The sequence below is a fragment of the Anguilla rostrata genome, chromosome 19, assembly GCF_018555375.3.
Source record: "Anguilla rostrata isolate EN2019 chromosome 19, ASM1855537v3, whole genome shotgun sequence".
NCBI lineage: Eukaryota > Metazoa > Chordata > Actinopteri > Anguilliformes > Anguillidae > Anguilla > Anguilla rostrata.
In genome coordinates this window covers 4,500,022-4,522,433 of record NC_057951.1, presented here as the reverse complement: position 1 = coordinate 4,522,433, position 22,412 = coordinate 4,500,022, and the positions used below count along the sequence as shown (strand labels likewise).

Below are 22,412 nucleotides of genomic sequence, written 5' to 3'. Positions count from 1 at the left end.
TCTCTGTGCTGCAGCAACCCAAATCACCCTGTGTACCGCAGCACCCCAAATATCTCTATGTACCCCTGTACCTCAAACATCTCTGTGAACCCCTCTACCCCAAATTTCTCTGTGTACCCCTGTACCTACCATCTCTCTGTGTACCCCTGTAACCCAAATCTCTCTCTCTCTCTCTGTCCCACCCAGATTTCTCGCTGTATCCCTGCAACCCAAATAGCTCTGTACCCCAGTACCTCAATCTGTCTCTTTAGCCCCGCTCTTTATGTCCTGTACCCCACTGTCCAAAGCTCATCTCAACAAAACCTCTTCAGTGGGTGGATAGACTCGGCTGTGTCACATGACCTGCGATCACCATAAAATATACTACTAAAACTAAATAAGTAAACGACTAAAAGAAAAAATAAATAAAATGGGGGAAAATGAATAAGTAACATAATAATAATGTCATATATTTATATTATTAATGTATTTATTATTATTTAACCAGACATTTGTTTGGTTTTGTTGACTTTTCACATTTTAAAATTGATGTGTTTATTTAAAGGTGATTACCCCTCTGTTAAAATGGCTGTTGAAAGAAGCCCGTGCCTGAAATGGCGGTGGGGCGATTTTAATGGGGGTGTTTTGAGTTGCTCCTCTGCCGCGTCACACTCGCCGTTGCTGATGGGTAATAAACGGGGTGCGAAGGACGGGGACGACGCGCCCTGGCCCGCGGGCTCCCGCCGGCGCTGGAAACAGGAAGTGGCGCTCCGCGGCGGGCCGTTTATCAGTGTTGTGCTTTGCTGGCGGCGACTTCCTGTCGGCCCGGACCCGCGGCAGCTGTCCTGTGACTCCTCTGCCATGGCAACCTGAGACCACCCCCCCCACCCCCCCCGGGTCCGACCCTCCCATCCTGGGGACGTGCGCTGGCCTCCGTCTGGCCGTGTACCGTAGTCTCTTCATCTACCTGCTCCTCTGTTTTCTCTCTCTTTTAGCTGTCATTTCATCCCTCTCCCTTCCTCCTCTGTCCATCCAACAGTAGTAAAGGAAGGGGCGAGTCGATCAGTTCTCAGACCCTGCTGCTCGGTGCTGTGCATGTGGTCTCCTGCATGACCCTGCATGATACAGTGTTTCTCTGGGATATAGTCACAGTGTTTGTCTGGGATAGAGTCACAGTGTTTCTCTGGGGTACAGTCACAGTGTTTGTCTGGGATAGAGTCACAGTGTTTGTCTGGGATAGAGTCACAGTGTTTGTCTGGGATAGAGTCACAGTGTTTCTCTGGGGTACAGTCACAGTGTTTGTCTGGATAGTAACAGTGTTTGTCTGGGGTAGAGTCACAGTGTTTGTCTGGGGTAGAGTCACAGTGTTTGTCTTGGATATAGTAACAGTGTTTGTCTGGGGTACAGTCAGTGTTTGTCTGGGGTACAGTCACAGTGTTTCTCTTGGATATAGTAACAGTGTTTGTCTGGGGTACAGTCACAGTGTTTCTCTGGGATACAGTCACAGTGTTTGTCTGGGGTACAGTCACAATGTTTCTCTGGGATACAGTCACAGTGTTTGGATAAGTACATGTTCTGGGATACAGTCACAGTGTTTCTCTGGATACAGTCACAGTGTTTCTCTGGGATACAGTCACAGTGTTTCTCTGGGGTACAGTCACAGTGTTTGTCTGGGATACAGTCACAGTGTTTCTCTGAGATACAGTCACAGTGTTTCTCTGGGATACAGTCACAGTGTTTCTCTGGGATAGAGTCACAGTGTTTCTCTGGGGTACAGTCACAGTGTTTGTCTGGGATACAGTCACAGTGCCTCTGTGTGATATAGTCTCAGTGGCTCTCTGTGACACAGTCGCAGTGTGTCTTGCTGTCGTAACTGTCACGGTGACCGCATCGCTACGCCTCCTCAGGTTCGCCACTCGCGAGCGGAACGCGCTGCTGCTGTACAACGGGAGATTCAACGAGAAGCACGACTTCATCGCCCTGGAGATCGTCGACGAGCAGATCCAGCTCACCTTCTCTGCAGGTGAGGGCCTGGGAGAGAGAGCGTGTTTCCATTGGTAACGTCATTAGCGTCACCCTCTACCGTTGCCTCTACGGTACAGGTGAGGCACAGGAGGAGAAACCAATCGTGTTGCCACGTGACAGGTGACACGCTGTTTGAAAGGTTTCTGTGTTTGCTGATGATTGACATTTGACACACATCATTTGATACGCAGATTAAAGCAAAGCAGCAGTTCTACTTTGAAGCAGTATTTGTTTTACTGGTTAGAATTATCCATATGTAAACAATGTTATCAGGTGAACCCCATTGTGACGATCTGTGCAAGTATTTGAGGAGTCGGGTGAAAGCTTTTCAGTATGAGGTCGGACTGCGGTGGTTGTGGTACTGGTTCTACTGCAGGCTGATGGACAAGTGTGTGTGTGTGTGTGTGTGTGTGTGTGTGTGTCTGCATGCCTGTGTTATACACATGTCACAGTGAGGGAGAGAGTGTTATGAATATCACAAACACAGGTGCACATACAAGCATACACACACACACACACGCATGCTGATAAGCAGTGAGACAAAGCCTTGAGTAACTCACACACACACCCAAAACAAAACATGACCTGTTTTGATGCAACAGACCTCCATTTTTGTCAGGTCAACAGAAAAGTGAGCACTTTTTCTTTGAGAGGATATCTGTGGTATCTATATGAAAGTGAGACACACTGTTTTGTCAAAAAAACACACATGTCGTTTCTCAAAGAGGTAAATCAGAAACTGAGAGTCCTCATGTTTTCTGCTTCCTTTATTGTATTCCCCATTTCCTGTTTCCTCCCTCCAGGAGAGACCAAAACTACGGTGTCACCCATTGTCCCCAGCGGGGTCAGCGATGGCCAGTGGCACTCTGTTCAGCTGCATTATTACAACAAGGTAAGTGACCCCGGTGGGAGGAGCCCTGCGTGTCACTCACACGCGTCGCCGCGGCAACCTTCAACCACAGGTGGGAGAAATTCCGTTTGGGTCGACTACAAGTCTGATTGGCTGTGCAGCACATTCGAGTCGTTGCAAGTGGAAGTCGACCAGGAAGAAATTTCAATAGGCGTTTTCGGTCCTTATTTGTCATAAGTGACACAGAAACGAGTTATGAGGAGATGTGTAACGTACACAAGCAGTGTATTTTTATCTTTGTGCTGTCGTCGTTCTCCGTTTTCCGCTTTTTGTTTGTCCTTTGAAAGCGTTCGTCCTCTGCTTATCCCCCCGGGGCCTGGCCATACAATGAAAACCTGTCTGTCCGAACACCAGACTGAATGGAGATTGATGCGGCGAGGGAAAATTCTCGATAGCACGGGGGCTTGCTTTTTAGGCTAACGATTCCGATTTTGTGTGCCCGTATTCCACCTTGGAAGACGCCGTCTGGTTTTCCGCGAGTCGTTTTGGGTTCTTCCCAACGCGGCCGGGACGAGGTGGACGCCGAGCGCGCGGGGGGGGGTGGGTTGTTCCTCCGCCTCCCCCCCGTTTGTCTAAGACGACCCGGTTCGTGTTTCGGAGCCCGTCGAATGTCTCGCGCTCTTTTCCCCCCGGCCCGCGCGCTTCCTGGGAACGCGGACAGCCCAGCCCAGTCCCTTTCCGCTCCGCCAGGCGGCGTGAGGCCCGGGGTCGTTCGGGACGACCCGTCGTCGATTTAAAAAAAAAAAAAAAAAAGGGCTTGCCCCCGCGTGACAATCTCTTTCGGACGCGGGCGGCGAAGTCGACGGCTTCGTTCGCCCGCCCCGTCCGTCTGCGACGCTCCACTTCGCTGTTCGGCGGTTCCTCTCCTGCCTGTTAAGAGACACCCCCCCTCGGGAAAAGGGCGGGAACAACGTCCTCGCTTACGATTGTTATCACGTTTTTTTGTTAGTTCGTTAGTTTTTTTTCTTCTCTCTCTCTTTGAGACGTTGTTTGTCGCGGGTTTTGTCTGCTCGCCTCTGTGGGGGCCGCGGTCAGGCCGAGCGGGTCTTAAAATGGGAGTCTGGCTAGGCCGGAACGTTCTAGCTCTTTCCTTAACGCGTAAACATACTAAGAACTGGAGATAGAAACTAAAAACTGGCCTTATTAAAAAGGCCCTGGACTGTTTGTTGAAAATTAGCTTTAGTGATTGTCATCGCTCTTGTGTATATGTAATAAACAAATGTTCTTCAGACAAGCAAATAAGTGTCTGAGTATGAATACAAGGGATGGGGTTTGTTTAAACTCACTGAGCACAAGCCAATACCATGGAGCCATAAGCATGTAGTCTGAACTCTCTGCAATTGGTGTGTCCAACCAAGCACTTTCCCTGAGTTTTTAATGTTCTTGCACAGGGGGGGGGGGGGCTGTTTAAATGCACATTTCGGGGGTGGATTTGTCAGGGTTTTGGGGACTGCCGACGTTGAGACCTGCTCTGTGAATTCCTCAGCCTGCGGTTCTCCGTGTTTAAGGCCCAAAATGGTCGCCATGAGGATTTCTCGAGGAATCCCATCGGGGCCACCTTGGCCTCTCGAAGCGCCGCTGAGATTAGAGGGGCTCGTAAATCAATATGAGGGCCCTCGACCAGCGCCGAGGACCCTGATACAGGGGTCAGAGGTCAACAAAGCTGGGGTCTCCAGATTTAACCCCTGTGGGGGCTGTGTGGGGGCCTGGTTGGGGGGGTGGTGGGTGGTGGGTAGGCATAGAAAGCAGCGGTGCAGGGGTTGAGCATGGTGGTCGCCATGGGAACGCAAACGAGTTCTCCTCGAGGGGCAATTCCTGCTGTGACACCCTGACGGTCGGAGAGAAGGAGAAAAAGGATTCCTGGAATTCCTGATTCGTTCGGGACGTTCTCGGTTCTCCTCGTGACCGGAGGAGAGCGTGGCGTTTGGGCTGATAACCCCTCCCAGACAGGGAGGCCCATGGGAATGAGCTGGAGTCCACCTGGCAGCGTCTCGGAGTAAGAGGGGCGATCTGGGATCAGTTGTGCCTTTCAGCTCATAAGGGATGAGTGTGGGTATGGACAGGGGGTCAACAGATCCTAGATCAGTACTCCTGCTCTCCTGCGCTCCTGTAGGTGCTCTGTGTTTACAGGCAGGGAAAAGAGGGTCACCTGACCTCAAACCTCATTGGGTGGATATAAATGAAATGGCTTTAGCTGTCTTCACTCCAGTAGTCCAGCACTCGGTTTGTTCTTGCGCATTTTTTTCCTCTGGTTTATGAGGGATGTTTGTTTTATATTTTTAAGTTTAGCATTTTCAGCAGATAATTCGAACCTCCTTCTCCATAGAATCATAATCGTTTAATCATTCTGAATTTGAAAAATATTCAATATTTCGTGAGCGTTTTATTAGGAAATCATAAGTGTTTGTTCTTTTGTGATGTAGAGCACAGCCGGTGTCTTATGGAGCCCCGTCTGCCTAGAGCCAGTTTATCGGCTGCGGTCAGGTGACTGTCTGCCCCACCCACACCCCCACCCCCACCACCACACAGCTGTCGTTACATTAAAAACAGGCCTGCTGAAATGACGTGTCTTCAGGGCAACTGAGGAACTTAGACAAAGGTGAGGTCAGACTCTGCGCGGGAGGCGGGGCTTGCTGAAGTGGGCGGGGTTACGGCTCCCTACAATTCTCTCTGCCCTCAGTTTTTTTTTTTTTTTTTTTTTTTTTTTTTTGGAACGCTGGAATTTTCTGGGTCAGTCTGGAATTTTCTGCAAGTCTGAATGAAAAGAGCCACGAATGAGCATTTCCTCTTCACGTAAGCGCTGATATTAATATGCGCTAGCGCTAATATTATCGAGCCGGTTATGTAAATGTTGCTAAAAACAGACGGAGGGGCGAAACGCGACCGGTTGAGTATTTAAACCGGAAATGTAAGCCGGTGTGACCTCACAGTACCGTCCCACGATGCCTCTCTCTCGGCAGCCCCATTGTGATGTAAATCGGTTCGTGTTTATCTCCGCGGTGACGGGAAAACAATGCCGACCTCCCACCCCCCGGGTGGGCCGTTGAGTCAGGATAATGGCCCCCGGCCTGCGTCTGTCAGCGTCCGCCAGCCCGCTCTGAGCTCCCGCCAAACTGAAGCTCTGGCGGTACTGCCGCACGCGTGAGTGGAGCGCGCCTCGGATGGCGGGTGCAGCAACACCGCCAAGGGCTGTTAGGGTGTGAGACTACGGCATTTATGCATGGGCAGCAGTGGCCGTGCTGAGGGTTCTTAAGTCATTTATCATTTTTCTAAAAAAAAAAAAGAAATGATATATATATGTGTGTGTGTGTGTGTGTGTGTTTGTTGTAGTAATAAGTTTACTATACATATGATTGATATATGTGTATAATACTGGTATGCTAATCGTGTCCACAACTTTTTACTGATTTGCTCTATGAATATGAGTCGTAGAAGTCCTTCTGAAGCGTAACCAGGTGACTTCCTGACACATGGGTCGCTCTTCTTCATAAACAGACAGGAGACTGAACGGAAGCCAATACGGGGGCCCCCTGAATGTTTTAGTAGCTGCAAATGCACGGAACGTTCCGGGAGCCCTAATGGCTCCCGGATCGCTGGGTTGCCGTTCTCCGCACTGCGCTCGAAGGCTTGTTCCGCTGCTCAACTGCGGCTCGTTAAAATGCCTTTTAAGCTTCTTTTTTTCCCCCCCCCTCCCTCGGTCTCCCACTACCACCCACTCTTCTTTATTGAGCACCTGAGTTACGTTTTTAAGAGAATTTTATCGGATGATGAGACGGCGCTCGCCTGTGAGAGGAAACGAGGCCTGTAGCAACAGCTCACTGCGCGGGATGCTACTGTGTGTGTGTGGTGTTGTGTGTTTGTTGTTGGGTGTGTTGTGTGGTTGTGTGTGGTGGGGGGGTGTTTGTGTGTGTGGTGGGGTGTTGTGTGGTTGTTGTGGTGGTGTGTGTGTGTTGTGTGTGTCTGTGTGTGTGTGTGTGTGTGTGTGTGTGTTGTGTTGGTGGTGTTGTGTGTGTGTGTGTGTGTGTTTGTATGGTCATGGTTTTGTGTGTGTGTGTGTGTGTGTGTGTGTGTTTTGGTCAGGTGGTGTGTGTGTGTGTGTGTGGGGTTGTGTGTGTGTGTGTGTGTGTGTGTGTGTGTGTGTGTGTGTGTGTGTTGAGTCATGTTGTGAGCATGTGTGTTTGTGTGTGTCTGTGTGTGTGTGTGTATTTCTGAGTCAGGGTGTGTGTGTGTGTGTGTGTGTGTGTGTCTGTCTTGGTGTGATGTGTGTGTTGTGTCGTGTGCTGTCTTTGTGCATGCTTGCTGAGTGTGTGTGTTTGTGTGTGCTGAGTCGTGTGTGTGCATGTCTCTGTGCATGTGTTGTGTTGTGTGTCGTCATGCTGTTGCTGTGTGCAGGGGGGGTTTGCAGTGTTGCATCATCTCCCACATTCTAAATTCTCAGGCTCTGAAATGCCCCTCTTCCCTTGGCCAATCAGATGGCTGGAGTTTAAGGAAGTGAAATACGCTGTTAGTTTCGGAGTCAGGATTAACTGAATGGAAACAGGGCTGTCCTTCTTCACTTCATCTCAAAGCAGCCTCTCCCTGACCTCGCACAGCAAGGTTATCAATAGAGCAGTCCAGAGCATCGCAGTAAAACTGTCCAGCTGAATTCAGTCTGCACCGGCTTAACCTCAGTGTTTTAGTGCTACCTTTTATCTCGTTTAAGCACCTTATTTTCATTTAAGATATTTTATGGAAAGTGGTATTTACTTCCCCTCCAATCCACACATTCACATAAAGATATTCAATTTCCGGAAGGCAAAGATAATTCAGTGCCAGGAACAGATGATTCAGTGCCGTGTAAATGTTAGCGTCTCGTTAGCGTTAGCTACCGGTGTTCGCAGTTCTTTCTTTGTGGAAAAAATGATTTCATGAAATGGTGTGAAAAGGGGAACTGCTGTGGCAGAGATTGTCACAGAAAGAGGGCGTGGCTTTGGAGTAAGTGGGAGGAGCTGTAGGGCCAGTTGGGGGGTGGGGCAGAGGACTTTTTAAAGAGGGGTCTAACCCATGCTTTCTCTCCCATGGTCTACCCAGGATAGCCTGCACCTCCTGGACTCCAGCGGGGTGCTGCGTATCCCCCTTTACACAGCTTGGCTGGAGCTGACACACAAGGAGGTACTGTGACCTGCCCTCCTCTGCCCAGAAAGCACCACCCACCCAGCCCAGAAAGCCATGCCCCTAGCTCATAAAGCCCCACCCCCTCAGCCCAGAAAGCCCCACCCCCCAGCCCAGAAAGCCCCACCCCCTCAGCCCAGAAAGCCCCACCCCCCCAGCCCAGAAAGCCATGCCCCCTGCTTATCAAGCCCCACCCTCTCAGCCCAGAAAGCCCCACCCCCAACCCAGAAAGCCCTGCCTCCAGACCACAAAGCCCCACCCCCCCAGCCTAGAAAGCCACACCACAGCTCACAAAGCCCCACCTCCAGACCCCAAAGCCGCACCCTCTCAGCCCAGAAAGCCCCACCCCCACCCCAAAGCCGCGCCCCCATCCCAGAAAGCCACACCCCCAGCTCTTAGGGGAAGGTGCTAGCTCTCTGGTCCTTATGTCCCAAAATCTCATGGATTTTCCCTGGCCCCATTTCCCGCCTGTGAAAATGGGCGATTATCCAGGTAAATTAGATACATTAGCGTGGGGTCAGGGTGTGGCCTTGTGTGGGACTGGATGTGGTCTTGCATGGGGGGGTCGGGAGGGGGGCTTCAGCGTTTGGGTGTAGGGTGGAGTGTTGTGTCGGGTGTGGTTTTGGGCAGAGTCAGGGTGTGGTCTGGGGTGAGCCGTGGGCGGGACAGAAGCTGGGAGGTAGAACAGGCGACAGATAGCGGAGATAACTTATCTATTTTGCAAAATTGATTAGCCCGAGAGATACTACAATTAAAAGCATTTACATTACGGAGAAAAGCATGAACACACAAAGAACTTGCATTGAGCCTGTGGGTATTGCAGCACACAAACCAACATGGCGTTTCATGTATGTGTCCAGTGTATCTTTGTATGTGATGTGAAATGTTTTTAATACCTAAGAGTGTGAGTGAGTGACTGTGCAATTGTGTGAAAGGTTCAGTTTGGGCTCTGGGCTGTATGTACATGGCAGGCTGTGACTGGGGGGTCGGGGGGGTGATGGTTTGGGGGGGGGCGGGGGCGAGAGAGGGGCGCCAGTCTGTACCCCGGCACAGATATCTCACTTCACCGTTTTGAGGGTGCTGAGTTTTCCCATGACCCCCTGGGGCTCAGCTGCCCCGTGACCGCACGCGATAAAGCCGCGATATCGCGCACGCACGCTCACCCCGCTGTGACCCCTGACCTCTGACCTCCTTACCTGATTCCATGCTCCGCTTCCTGTCGTGTCAGCAGATTGAGGGTATAAACCTTCACCACCCTTCAGTCTTAATACTGTTCGTTTCCAATATCTCCACTGGTATCTCAAATCTAGAACGAACCGGAACTAACTTTTTTAAACATAACATTAACATAACATTTTGTCAGTCGCTAATTTGGAGGTCCTCCCACATTTTCAGAAGGAGGTGTAAGTACTTGTACCAAAACAACGGCTGTAGTAATCATTACATTGAACCAATCGTGGAGTGTGATATTGCTAGCTCCACCCATTAAGTGGGATTGGTTGGCGGCTGCATGTTACCAAATGAGGAGCAAGAACAAGGGCCTCAGTGGAAACATGCAGACCTGGGAACGTTCTCTGATGTGTTGTTTCTGGCTCAGTGTGCGTGTGTGTGGAGAAAGTGTCAGATTTACGGCTGTTCCTGGATCAGTCGCTGAGGGCGCGCCGCGTAGCTACGGTCGTTCTCTGATGACCCGGGTCATCGCATCGCTGACGCGGCGTCCCGCACGCGTGGGATTTTTAGGGAGCGATGCTTTATTTTCGCGGCTCCGAAGGCCGCGGGACGGGCGCGTAAATCACTCGGCGAGAGATTCGTCCGCCCGCTTCCTCCGGGCTCCGCCCCTCTCGGCTCTAAATAAACCCCCCTGCTCCCCCCCCCGCCCCCCGGGGGGAGGAATCCCGGCCGGCTCGCCAACCCCTAAACCCGCTCGTGGGGGTTTCCGCAGACGGCGTGTTTACATTGGGGGGGAGCGAGTGCGAGTGCCGAATGTTTCGCGCCCCCCCCCCGACCCCCCCACCATCCACAACGTTTCTAACCCACGTCAACAGGGTAGACGGCTCATTCTCTCTGGCTGCATGTCATTCATTCTTTCCCACCGACCGGAGCGCTAGTTGTTTTTCGATCGGGGCAGTTTGCCGTCGAGGCCGTCGACGGTGCGTGGATTCGCTCAATCGTGGGGGGGGGGGCACAGGTGTGTAACGCCCTCCTCTCGTTGCCAAAAAAAACGCCGGTGACCGACAAGGCTCTGGCATTTCTGCTTGACGCCCGTGCCTCCCCGGCTCCTTGGTTCGAGAGCGCCGGAACGAATCTGCGTTGACGGGCGGAATGAATTCAGGCGTGACGGACAGAGAGCGAGTTTGTGAGAGAGAGAGAGAGAGAGAGAGAGAGAGAGGTTGAGTGGAGACATTTATGTGCGGGCTGGAGGGGGAGTGGGAGGGAGGGAGGGAGGGAGGGAGGGGGGTGGGGGGGGGTCGGGCAGGTGTAGGACACGCAGGTGCGAGACCGAACGGCAGACGAGGCGGGGCGGGGGCCGTCTTCCCGAGCGAACGTTGCCGGAAAATTCATCGTTAAAAAAACTTTCCCCCCTCCCCATCCCCTCTCCGCTCCACCTCCCCGCTCCCCCCCTTCAGAAAAATCTCTGCTTAACCCCCCTTCCCCCGGTGTCTTTGATTTGCCACCTTTTCCTAAATAAATTCTTTTTTCGGCTCCTGCCCCCCCCCCCCCCCCGTGCAGCAGGAAGAGATTCCGCACGCTTTGTGTAGCGTGACTGAACGCTCGGAGCATCAAATGGGCCTGGCTGCTCTGGCAGGATTTACGTCCGCTGCGAACACCTGGCACATCTGACACACACGAGCTGCGCCTCTGTGCATGCGGCTGTTCGCCTGTCTCTCCTTCTCTCTTCTCTATCTCTTCTCTCATCTCTCTCTCTCTCTCTCTCTCTCTCGTCTCTCTCTCCCTCTCTCTCGATGTCTCTCACCCTCTCTCACCTCCTTCCTGTCATGCTTTCTCACATTTGCTCTTCATCTCTCACACGTCCTCTCTCTCTCTCGTTCACTTCCACTTCTTTCTCTGCCCCTGTCCCCCCCACCCCCCACCCCCCACCTTCTCTCTCTCAGCAGCACTGACGTGTTTCAGATTTGCGCTTGGCCTTCCTGCTGTCTTTTTGTCTCTTTGAATCACGAAGTCGTTTTTTTTCGGCTGATGCAACCACAGAACCCAATGCACCTTCTACCTGCGAAACAGCCTGAGCCAAGTCTGAAGCGTTTCACTCTGTTTTGACAACGGTTCTTGCTCTTCTGATTGAAGATTGTAGCTTTCAGCGGACAGGGGGTGGGTCTCGCACAGTTTATGGTCTAAGGTTTTAGGTTTAAGATCTTCTGGCCTGGCGAGAATGTCGCCTGGACAACAGCATGTAATTCCCTGGCTCCCTGGGAAATGTAGTCCGTCCGGTCTGCAGGAGACGCGAGCGCAACACCGCCTCTGCTAGACGTTTGCGCCAGTCGTAAAGTTATCGCGGCGTCGAGCGAAAAGCCCGAAGGACGCGGGAGCTTTGCTTGTTTGCCAAAACGTGCACCGCTTCCTGTGACAATTACACCCGCGCTGAATGACGGGGTCGTCCCGGGGGAGGGCTTTTTGGGATGCGGGCCTCGTTCCCGATCGTCCCGTTTCTCCGAGTTCCCGAGGAGCCCGGCGTTAGCGGGTTGCCATGGCGCCGGCGAGGCTATCGTCCCCCGGGAGACGGGCGTGGAGACGAAGGGGGGGGGGGGGGTTGTCAACGCCCCCCCGGAGACCAGACTGCAGTCTCTGAAAGGCTGCGTCTCCGAGCCAAGTTTGCCGTCTCCGTGGGAACAGACAGCACACACAGCGCCCGCTGTGTCTGCCTGTTTGATGCCATCAGAGCAGTGAAACGTTCAAAGACCCGATCAAAGTCGTCATTTTATACATAAAAAAACAAATAAATCTAATACTGTGATATTAAGCAGTCCTGTTTTATTCAGTTTGAGATTTAAGTTGAGTTTTTATATCCTGAAGCCAACAGTTGTCTTATACTGCCAGCCATAGGAGTGTTTAGTACTGGTAATTCAGAGACCACGATTCTTGTGTAACTAACATGACATTTTAACCAATCAGAGATGCAACCATTTAGTGGGCAGCCAATTAGGAGCGAGCTCAACGTGAATACCCGTGCAGAAGGGACATGACCTTTCTGAAGTCGATGAGACTTTATGAGACATGAGGCTTTCCGCTGGTGAATTGGCTCCGCTGTGCCGAAGGAGGGGCCATGGGAGCTCCGCCCCTACTGCAACCCGATGATTGACAGCCCGTGGCTGTTCATTCAGGGCTGTTGTTGGAACGGTGTTGTGCGACTTGGGGGGGGAAGCACTTGTGGCCGGGCAGCTGGGCAAATTGATTTATATTGAATCTCCAGAGCTTGTGTTACTGAGGGATGCCGTTGGGCTTTTGGGGGGGACACGGAGCAGCCATGCGCAGGGCCAGAGTCCTGGCCAGATGTGCCACATCTGTGCCCACATCTGTCCGGCCTGAGCGCGCGGCCCACATCCGCTGCGGATTCTGAGCACCTGCGGCGTGACCTCCTCCGATTAATCTCCCCCCCCCCCCCCCCCGGGGGAGGTGCTGGTTTAGCCTCATGAGAACCGGTGCAGCCTCGCGGGCCGGCTACTCTCCGTCAGCGTTTCCCTTCCCAGGGTTCCTCTGTAGCTCCTCGCATCTGAAAGTTTCCATGGTAATGTGTATTGATCTCTCAGCATTCCGTGGTACTGCCATTCAATGCATTAGCGCTCTGTCTTAGCATAGTACGATCTTTTTGCATTCTAGGTTGTTACCATTCTGTCGTAGTGTGATCCACTCGCGTTCTCATCGTTTAGTTTGCTCAGAGTTCTCCAGCTATGTAGACTCCTCTCAGAGGCTTCCAGCACGTTTTTGCTAAACAATGCCCCCCCCCCCACCTGTTTTTTTGGAAGGGGCGGCCACTGTCCTTGTCCTGCCGTCAACACGGGTGTCCCCCGGGCCTCAGACAGCAGGTGCTAGGATGCGGGGGGGGGGGCAGGATTGGTTCAAAGGCCGAAAGCCAGCCTGTGTGCGGCTCTTTCTCGACCCCCCCTCCCCCCCGCGTGTGTGGGGTTGGCGGGGCTCCAGGGGTTTTTAACGAGATTCCAGGGCCGCCCCGTTTCCCTTTCATGTGGAGCGGGGGGGCCGTCGGGGAGCCGAGACGGGAGAGGAGGAGGCTCATGGGAAGGCCCCGCAGGTCCCAAGGTCCTCTAAAAATAACGCCTGTTGGCTTTGGTCTGCGTCTGACGGAATCTCAGATTTACTGGAGATGACGCAGCCGTCATCGTGAGCTTGACCCTTTGCCCTGTTATTTTGTCATCGTTCTCTACATGGAATAGTTCATCCCTAAAATAAATGTTTATGTTCAGTAAATTAATAGGAAATTAATTGTTAATTAATCATGGCCACTTGGTAGATTTGTCGCTGATAGATTTGAGAGAGTTGAAGGATTCTCTGTTGTTGTTTTTTCTGGATGGGCACTCATAGTTGGCTACTTGATTTGTCCAAAAATAGATGTGAATGTGGTTAATACCTTCTGCTGCTTTCATCATATGATGTACTCGTTGCTTGCATTCTGCTGAGTCATTAAGCAAGGTCGCGACCTATTAAAACGCTTTATGGCGAACTCGGGAATCGGCAGTTTTTTTCCACATTGCTTATTTAGAGGTTTCCCATGGTGCACTGCTCTCCACGGTCGACACCAGCGGGGCCATTAGAGGGTCCTCTCTTTCGCGGCCACGCCCCCCTGACAGGAAAGTAACGGAAAGCAGGGGGGTTGCCAGGCAGGCTGCCGAAAAACACAGCCAGCAAACCGCGGGCGTTTGTTTGGCAACGGCTGTGGAAAATTGGGATGTTTTTTTTACTGTAATGGGTGTGGAAGGGGGCGGGGCCAGCTTTGGGTGGAACGTACGCGCCCCCGCTTACTGCCAAATGATGGAAACTGTGTTGCCCCAGGAGAGACCATCCATCTCTCTCTCTCTCTCTCTTTTGCTTTCTCTCTGTCCTATTCAAACTGCCCTCAGCAATAGAGTGTCCTGTCTTTGGCTAGGAGAAATGCCTTAGTCCGACTTTTACAGTTGAGTTTTCGGGAACAACACAGAAACCGCTTTGTTCCCAGAGCGGGATTCGCTCCTCGGGCCAATCATTACAAAACTTTATTAGTCTCCGACTGTTTAACTGGTGCGGTGACCTGAAGTAGAAGGATGTGGCTTGATTTAACCACAACAATGTAGTCTGGTTTTATTTTAACAGTTCGGTTTTATGTACACAGTTGTTCTGGACTTGAAGAGAAAAGAAATATTTCTCAGGCCAGATTATCACGAATGGAATTGTGAAATGTTACAAGTCATATATGACCACTTTCCTTAATGAGAAGTTAACCCTCAAAGACTGAAGTTTGTTCTTTACTAAAGATTAACCCCATTAGTCATGTTGAGTATTAATCAGCTAGTCTTGTAAGGGTAATTATTTAATGCTGATTGCTTTCTAGTGCACTTTGTCAAGTTTAATAGTTGTACGAGACTAATTAATTCAGTCTTAATCCTGGTGGCTTTCTGGGACAGCTTGTCTCAAATAATCCTTGTATTTAGTAGTTGAATACATAGAACCTGTCCACAGTTGTGTTGGTTAAATGATGACATCACCGATACTATATTGACTATTTAGTGTAAATAGCCATAGGCACTTTAATATGATAGAAGTATCTTTTTGAACTGTAGTTGATCGTTTATGAATGTGTATTTTTCTTTCCTGTCAGTATATCCCCTGGTTTAATGAATAATTGGCGTGCCCGTGTGATGTGTTTTGCACATGGCCTGGTTACTTCCTGTTGTGGTCACATGATTTCACTTTCTGTTCCAGCCCAACATCGGACGCTTGGGCATTCCTCAGGGACCCTCGGGGGAGAAGGTGGCGGTGGTCGCCGTGGACGACTGCGACATCGCCATGGCGGTGCGCTTCGGGAGCCAGCTCGGGAACTACTCCTGCGCCGCCCAGGGAACACAGACCGGCCAGAAGAAGTGAGACTGCCGTTCCTGTCAGTGCTGCTTTCTGTCTGTGCCGTTCCTGTCAGTGCTGCTTTCTGTCTGTGCCGTTCCTGTCAGTGCTGCTTTCTGTCTGTGCTGCTTTCTGTCTGTGCTGCTTTCTGTCAGTTCTGCTTTCTGTCTGTTCTGCTTCCTGTCTGTGCTGCTTTCTGTCTGTGCTGCTTTCTTCTGTTCTGCTTTCTGTCTGTTCTGCTTTCTGTCTGTGCTGCTTTCTGTCTGTTCTGCTTTCTGTCTGTTCTGCTTTCTGTCTGTTCTGCTTTCTGTCTGTTCTGCTTTCTGTCTGTTCTGCTTTCTGTCAGTGCTGCTTTCTGTCAGTGCTGCTTTCTGTCAGTGCTGCTTTCTGTCTGTGCTGCTTTCTGCCTGTTCTGCTTTCTGTCTGTTCTGTTTTCTGTCAGTGCTGCTTTCTGTCTCTTCTGCTTTCACTCAGTTCTGCTTTCTGTTGGTTCTACTTTCAGCTGGCTCTGCTTTCTGTTGGTTCAGTTTTTAGTTCGCTCGGGTTCCTGTGAGTTTCCTCCCACTCACTCTCTGGCCCTCCCTCTCAGGCCCCGCATGGTGTTTCTGCCCCGCTCTGTTGCCCCGCTCTTCCTCTGGGGTAGTTTTTGGAGGAGTGCCGGCAGCGTGCTGAGAGGCCGGAGGAGGCGCCCTGCTCTGACGGGAACGCTCCGATAGATTATCGACCGTTCCGGAAAATCGCCCCCCTCTCTCCCCGCCCCTCGCTCCCCGTACGGCGTTCCCGGACCCTACGTGCGGAGCGTCGCCGGGCGAGCTCTCGCTCTCGAACCCTTATCTCTTCAAAGAGCTGCTCTCCTTTCCCCCCCCCCCCCCCCGCCGCCGCGTCTGAAGGCAGGGGCGAGGGAGGTGGGGGGGCACGCGTCCAAAAAGCTTGGAAAGGAGCCTCCTGACGGGGCCTGGACCCCGTCCAGCGCAGATGAGTCGGGACAGGTCGGGCGGCTCGCGCTGCTGAGCTCTCCACTTAAGCTCGATATCCGCGGCCCCGGGTACGAGGGAAATGTACACCCCCCCCCCTCCCCCCCCCCCCCACCACCCCAACCCCCGGCTTACTTGTCAGTTCGTCCTGGTGACAACAAAATTGCAACGAGACCCGAAACACGGACAGCTTCTTCAGTAGGATTTTGTCTCAAATAGTAACAGATATATAATGCTTTTTTTTTTTTTTAATTACGTGCAAGCTCATTTTCTGTACTCGACCAGTATAAGAAAAAAGCATTATTTTTTTGTTTATTGTTTTATTGGAGCAGTAGCGGGGGTTTGTCATTATTATCAGCAGATTTGATTATTTTTCTAAATGCTTTTCGCCAGTCTTTCACCGGTCTTTCTACTGAAGTGTTCAGTGTGAGGTGAGTGATGTTTGGCAGCGGCTGCGCTGGTGACCTGCGTGACCCGCGGTGACCTGACGGGCCCGCTGCTGCTGGGCGGGGTTCCCGACCTCCCCGAGGACTTCCCGGTGCGGAGCGCGAAACTTGTGGGGTGCATCTTGCACCTTGACCATCGAACGAGGCAGTGTGACATGGGGGTCAGTCGCCACACGGGACCACGGCGGGTACTGCCATTCCCACCAGCCTCACCCTCCCTGACCCCCCCCTAGCCTCACCCTCACTCACCTACCCCACCCTCACCTCCCTCACCTTACATCCCCCGACCTCCCAGCCTTCCCGTCACTGCACCTCACTCACGCCTCACCTGCCACCCTACCCCAGCACCCTGGCACTGCTCACTCCCACCCAGCCGACCTCCACTCGTCATCCCCACCTCCCCCCACCCCTCACCCTTACCCATCACCCTCACCTCCACCCTCACCCATCACCCTCACCTACCCATCCCCCTCACCTCCACCCCACCCTCACCCTCACCCCCACCCTCACCCATCACCCCTCACCTCCACCCTCACCCCTCACCCCTCACCTCCACCCCTCAGCCCCACCCTCACCCATCACCCTCACCCTCACCCTCACCCCTCACCTCCACTCCTCACCCCCACCCCACACCCTCACCCTCACCTCCACTCCTCACCCCCACCCTCAGTGGTAACCACCCTGTTCCTGAGATCTACCGTCCTGTAGGTTTTCACTCCAACCCTAACAAAGCCACACCTCATTCAACAGCTAGAGATCTCACTGAGCTGCTAATTACTAAAGTCAGGTGTGCCGAATTAGGGTTGGAATGAAAACCTACAGCAGTGGTTCTTAAACTCGGTCCTGGGGGACCACTGCGTGTGCTGGTTTTCATTCCAACCTCAACTGCAATCCCAGAATTTTAACAAGCTGTTCATTTTTCTTACTGAGGTGCTTTTCATGTTTTAGAGCTGGGGTTCCAGAAAGGGCCAATGTGGGTGCACACACCTGGTTCTGCTATCAGCCTCTAGAGTTGTTGCTAAGCACCTTGATTAGTAAAATCAGGAGTGTGCACCCACACTGGCCCCAGTTTGAGAATCACTGCTGTAGGTTTTCATTCCAGTCCTAATTCAGCACACCTGACTTTAAGTAGCAGCTCAACAAAGATCTGTTGCTGTTGAGTGAGGTGTGGCTTTGTTAGGGCTGGAGTGAAAACCTACAGGAACGTAGATCTCCTGGAACAGGGTTGGGCAGCCCTGCTCTAGCTGTTGAGTGAGGTGTGCTTTGTTAGGGCTGGAGTGAAAACCTACAGGAACGTAGATCTCCTGGAACAGCGGTGGTTACCACCGTACTATGGGCAAAAGCGCTCTCTCGCTCTGTGGCTGACGCTTTGTGAGGGTCGTTGTCTTTGTTTGGGTGATCTACCATTTTGATCCGCACCTCTGATCTCTTTCCCTGTGCTCCCGGTGGAACGCCCGGCGCAGGCTGTGCGGCGAAGAGGGACTTCTGCACAGGGAACCTGTGCCAGAACGGCGGGCTGTGCGTTAACCAGTGGAACACGTACTCCTGCAGCTGCCCTCTGAGCTATGGAGGGAAGAACTGCGAGCAAGGTCAGTGTGTGTGAGAGAGAGTGTGTGTGTGTTTATAAAATGTCCCCCTGCAGCTGTATCACCAGTGCAGCTGGTTGACTGGTTTCCGTGGAAACGGTGGGAGGCGTAACCCCACCCCCCCCGCCCCCCCACTCGGCCGGTGGTCCTCGTTCGCCGGATTCACCCGAGGCTCACGCACCGAGGCCCTCCGTTGTCAAAACCTGCTTATTTGAGGACGTCGCTCCCTTTTGTGCGCGGGCCCTGTCGGATAAGGCTAATTGCAGCCTTTGGCTGATTTATGGATTAGCCTGCGCTTTGAGGTTGCATGCCGTTTTGCACCGTAATTATGAGCTTTTTTGGCTGCCGTGGAGGAAGATGATGTCACGCCTGGGCGGCTTTGACCGTAAAAGTAGCTCACCTGGGTCCTTAGCCGTCTGAGACCGTGAGCTCATAGCTGGGAGACGCAGGAGCTCTTGCCCGGTCGGACGCCGGCTGGGGAACTACAACTCCCATGATGCACCGAAACGATTACGATTGGTTTTCTGTGTCGGGCCCCTCTTTTTTTTTTCCCAGCAATGCCGTCCCCCCAGCTCTTCGACGGCCGCGCCCTGGTGTCCTGGAGCGACCCGGACGTCACCATCGGGGTGCCCTGGTACCTGGGCCTGATGTTCCGCACGCGGCAGGGCCACGGGACGCTGATGCAGGTGGACGCTGGAGACGCCTCCCAGATCAGCCTACTGGTGAGAGAGAGCTCGGCCCCCCCAGAGCGACGGTGGAGCAAAGCCTCACAGATGTGTCAACAGGGCTTCCTAACCTGAATCTGTGTGTGTGTGTGTGTCTCTCTCTCTCTCTTTCACTCCTTCTCTGTGTCTCCTCGCTCTCTCATTCTGTCTCTCTGTCTGTCTCTTTTGCTCTCCCTCTCTCTCTCATTCTGTCTCTGTGTCAATTTATCTGTCTCTCTCTGTCTCTCTCTGTCTCTCTCTCTCTCCCTTTCACTCCTTCTGTGTCTCCTCGCTCTCTCTTTTGGTCTCCCACTGTCTCCTCTCTGTCTCTCTCTCTCTCATTCTGTCTTGCTGTCTGTCTCTTTTGCTCTCCCTCTCTCTCTCGTTCTGTCTCTGTCTCTCAATTTCTCTGTCTCTCTCTATGTCTCTTGCGTTCTCTCTCTCTCTCACTCTCTCTCATTCTGTCTCTCACTATCTCTGTCTTGCTCTCCCTCTCTCTCTCTCTCCCTCTCTTTCCTCCCCCTGTTGCAGATCAGGGACAGCCTGCTGTGCTTCGAGGTGGCGCTCGGGGAGAAGGCGCTGGCGTCGCTGGCGCTGCCCCAGGTGCGGGTGAACGACGGGCGGTGGCATCACGTCCTGGTGGAGCTCAAGAGCGCCAAAGATGGGAAGGACATCAAGTACATGGCGCTGGTGTCTCTGGACTACGGCATGTTCCAGGTAATGTGTGCGGTGTGTAACTGCATGTTCCAGGTAATGGCGTGTGGTGTGTAACTGCATGTTCCAGGTAATGGCGTATGGTGTGTAACTGCATGTTCCAGTGTTGAGGGTAATGTGTTGGTGTGTACTGCATGTTAGGTAAGGTGTGTGGTGTCGGTAATGTGTGTGGTGGTGTGTAACGGTGTCGGTAATGTGGTGGTAATGGTGTGTGGTGTAGCGGTAATGTGTGTGGTGTGTAACTGCATGTTCCAGGTAAAGGTGTGTGGTGTAGCGGTAATGTGTGTGGTGTGTAACTGCATGTTCCAGGTAAAGGTGTGTGGTTTAGCTGTAGTGTGTGCGGTGTGTAAAGGTGTGTGGTTTAGCTGTAGTGTGTGCGGTGTGTAAAGGTGTGTGGTTTAGCTGTAGTGTGTGCGGTGTGTAAAGGTGTGTGGTGTAGCGGTAGTGTGTGCGGTGTGTAAAGGTGTGTGGTGTAGCGGTAGTGTGTGCGGTGTGTAAAGGTGTGTGGTTTAGCGGTAGTGTGTGCGGTGTGTAAAGGTGTGTGGTTTAGCGGTAGTGTGTGCGGTGTGTAAAGGTGTGTGGTGTAGCGGTAGTGTGTGCGGTGCGGGTAGGCCAGTAAATGGCGGCTGTGCTCCACAGAGGACGGTGCAGATCGGGAACGAGCTGCCGGGCCGGCGGCTGAGGAGCCTGTCCGTGGGCGGGGTGCCGGGGCCCGACGGCTCGGTGCTGCGCGGGTTCCAGGGCTGCATGCAGGTGAGCCTCCGCCCGCACCTCCAATTGTGTGTGATTAGAATGTTCTTAACTGAACATTCTAATGCTGATGTCACAATCACTTATGGTAATTGAAAGCAATGAAGTTTCATTCTAAAAAATCTGCTCTTCAAAGGGTTGAATGAATGCTTGTGCTTCTTTGGGTCTCTCTCTCTATAAGAGCCTCTGCTAAATGTGTTCATGTGAACGTTAAGGGGGTGCGGATGGGGGAGACGGCCACCAACACGGCCAACGTCAACATGCAGCAGGGCCGGAGGGTGGGGGTGGAGGAGGGCTGCGGCACGGCCGACCCCTGTGGCCCCTCCTCCTGCCCCCAGCACAGCCGCTGCAGCGACGCCTGGAACGCGCACACCTGCGTCTGTGAGCCAGGTACTGACCCCTCGCACTGACCCCGGTACAGCTCTCCACTGACTGACACTGAGCCCCTTTGAACTCAGACACCTTACAAGGCTGATCCCAGTACAGCTCTGTGCTGACTAGCAGAGTCCCTTTGAATTCAGACACCTTACAAGGCTGATCCCAGTACAGCTCTGTGCTGACTAGCAGAGTCCCTTTGAATCCAGACACCTTACAAGGCTGATCCCAGTACAGCTCTGTGCTGACTAGCAGAGTCCCTTTGAATTCAGACACCGTACAAGGCTGATCCCAGTACAGCTCTATGCTGACTACCAGAGTCCCTTTGAACTCAGTCACCTTACAAGGCTGATCCCAGTACAGCTATATGCTGACTACCAAGTCCCTTTGAAACTCATCACCTACAGGCTGATCCCAGTAGCTATGTGACTACACCTTAAACCACCAATAGTGTCTTTTGTGCCCTTTATGGTGACTGAATTTGGCACTGTTCTGATTCCGGTTCTGAGCATGCTCTGTCGCGCTCTTCCCAGGGTACTTTGGGAAGGACTGCGTGGACGCCTGTCAGCTCAACCCGTGCGAGCACGTGTCCAGCTGCGTCCGCGCGCCCAGCTCCGCCCACGGCTACGCCTGCCAGTGCGGGAGCAGCTACTACGGGCAGTACTGCGAGAAGAAGTACGCCGCCGCCCTGCTACACCTGTACCTGCTCCAGCACGCCCATTATCACCGCTCTGCCTGCCCGGGGCCTCATTAAAGAGAGAGAGTGTGTGTGTGTGTGTGTGTGTGTGTGTGTGAGAGCGTGTGTGTGAGCGTGTGCGCGCATGCGTGTGTGTCTGTGTGAGAGTGTGTGTGTGTCTGTGTGAGAATGTGTGTGTGTGTGCGTGCGTGCGTGCGTGTATGTGTGAGTGTGTGTGTGTGTGCGTGCATGTTTTATTTGTTTGAATACTATCTATCTATGGTGGTAAGGTGCCCACTATCGGACTATAGCAAACTCCAGCTGTACTATCACCTTGTGAGGTTTCACTACCAGCCTATTTTTCCAGATTGCAGAGCTAATGGTTAAAATGAGCCTGCTGTGTTCTGGGGGCATGTTCTGGTGTGAATGCAAGCTTTACCCTAATTAACACCAGTGCAGAGCCTGCCTCACTCCTCAGCTACAACGTGTGCTTTGCCATTCATTTTCACATTGCCTTCGATAATGTTAACCTGACAGACTTAAACTTCGTTGCCTTTAACGCAGAATAGTTTTAAAGCTAATGTTCCGGTAATGAGCTCCATGTGGGTGTCGGTGTTCGCTGGTTCCTTCTCACCGGGCTGGTTCCAGCGCCCGTGTTTACCGATGGATCCCGGTGATTTTTGGCAGAGCCGAAGGGCTTCAAGTCAAGCAAATCAAGCACTCCTGTCTGTTAGAGGCGTTAACAAAGCCGCTTACTAAAAATATGTCAACGCCTCATTTATAAAACGGAGAAGCGCAGCAGATCCAAATCTCATCTCATTTCTTTCCCCTTGGGGGGTTGGTTATATAATTATCTGAGTTACACTTAGTTCACTCCATTTTGTTTGTCTGAATAACACCATCTGCTTTCTGTAATTGTTGTATGCATTAACTGGGAACATTAACTTTAACGTATTTAGGGTTTTCAAAATATGTTCTAGATAGATTTCAGCTTTTTGATATTTTTATACTTTCAAATATTATTTGTTCTGGAAGAATTTTTTAAAACTTTCACAACATT

General features: G+C 52.3%; 1 protein-coding gene across 1 annotated transcript in view; it reads left to right on the top strand.

Annotated features, from left to right (window-relative positions):
* LOC135246033 (cadherin EGF LAG seven-pass G-type receptor 1-like) overlaps positions 1–22,412 on the top strand; it is a 64,333-nt gene that overhangs the window by 23,688 nt on the left and 18,233 nt on the right. The window contains 12 exon segments of the mRNA XM_064319526.1: positions 1,887–2,002; positions 2,808–2,896; positions 7,985–8,065; positions 14,993–15,151; positions 16,577–16,709; positions 16,712–16,735; positions 18,011–18,136; positions 18,689–18,855; positions 19,369–19,554; positions 20,191–20,304; positions 20,517–20,691; positions 21,210–21,351. Of these exon segments, the coding sequence (XP_064175596.1) occupies positions 1,887–2,002; positions 2,808–2,896; positions 7,985–8,065; positions 14,993–15,151; positions 16,577–16,709; positions 16,712–16,735; positions 18,011–18,136; positions 18,689–18,855; positions 19,369–19,554; positions 20,191–20,304; positions 20,517–20,691; positions 21,210–21,351 (1,512 nt within the window).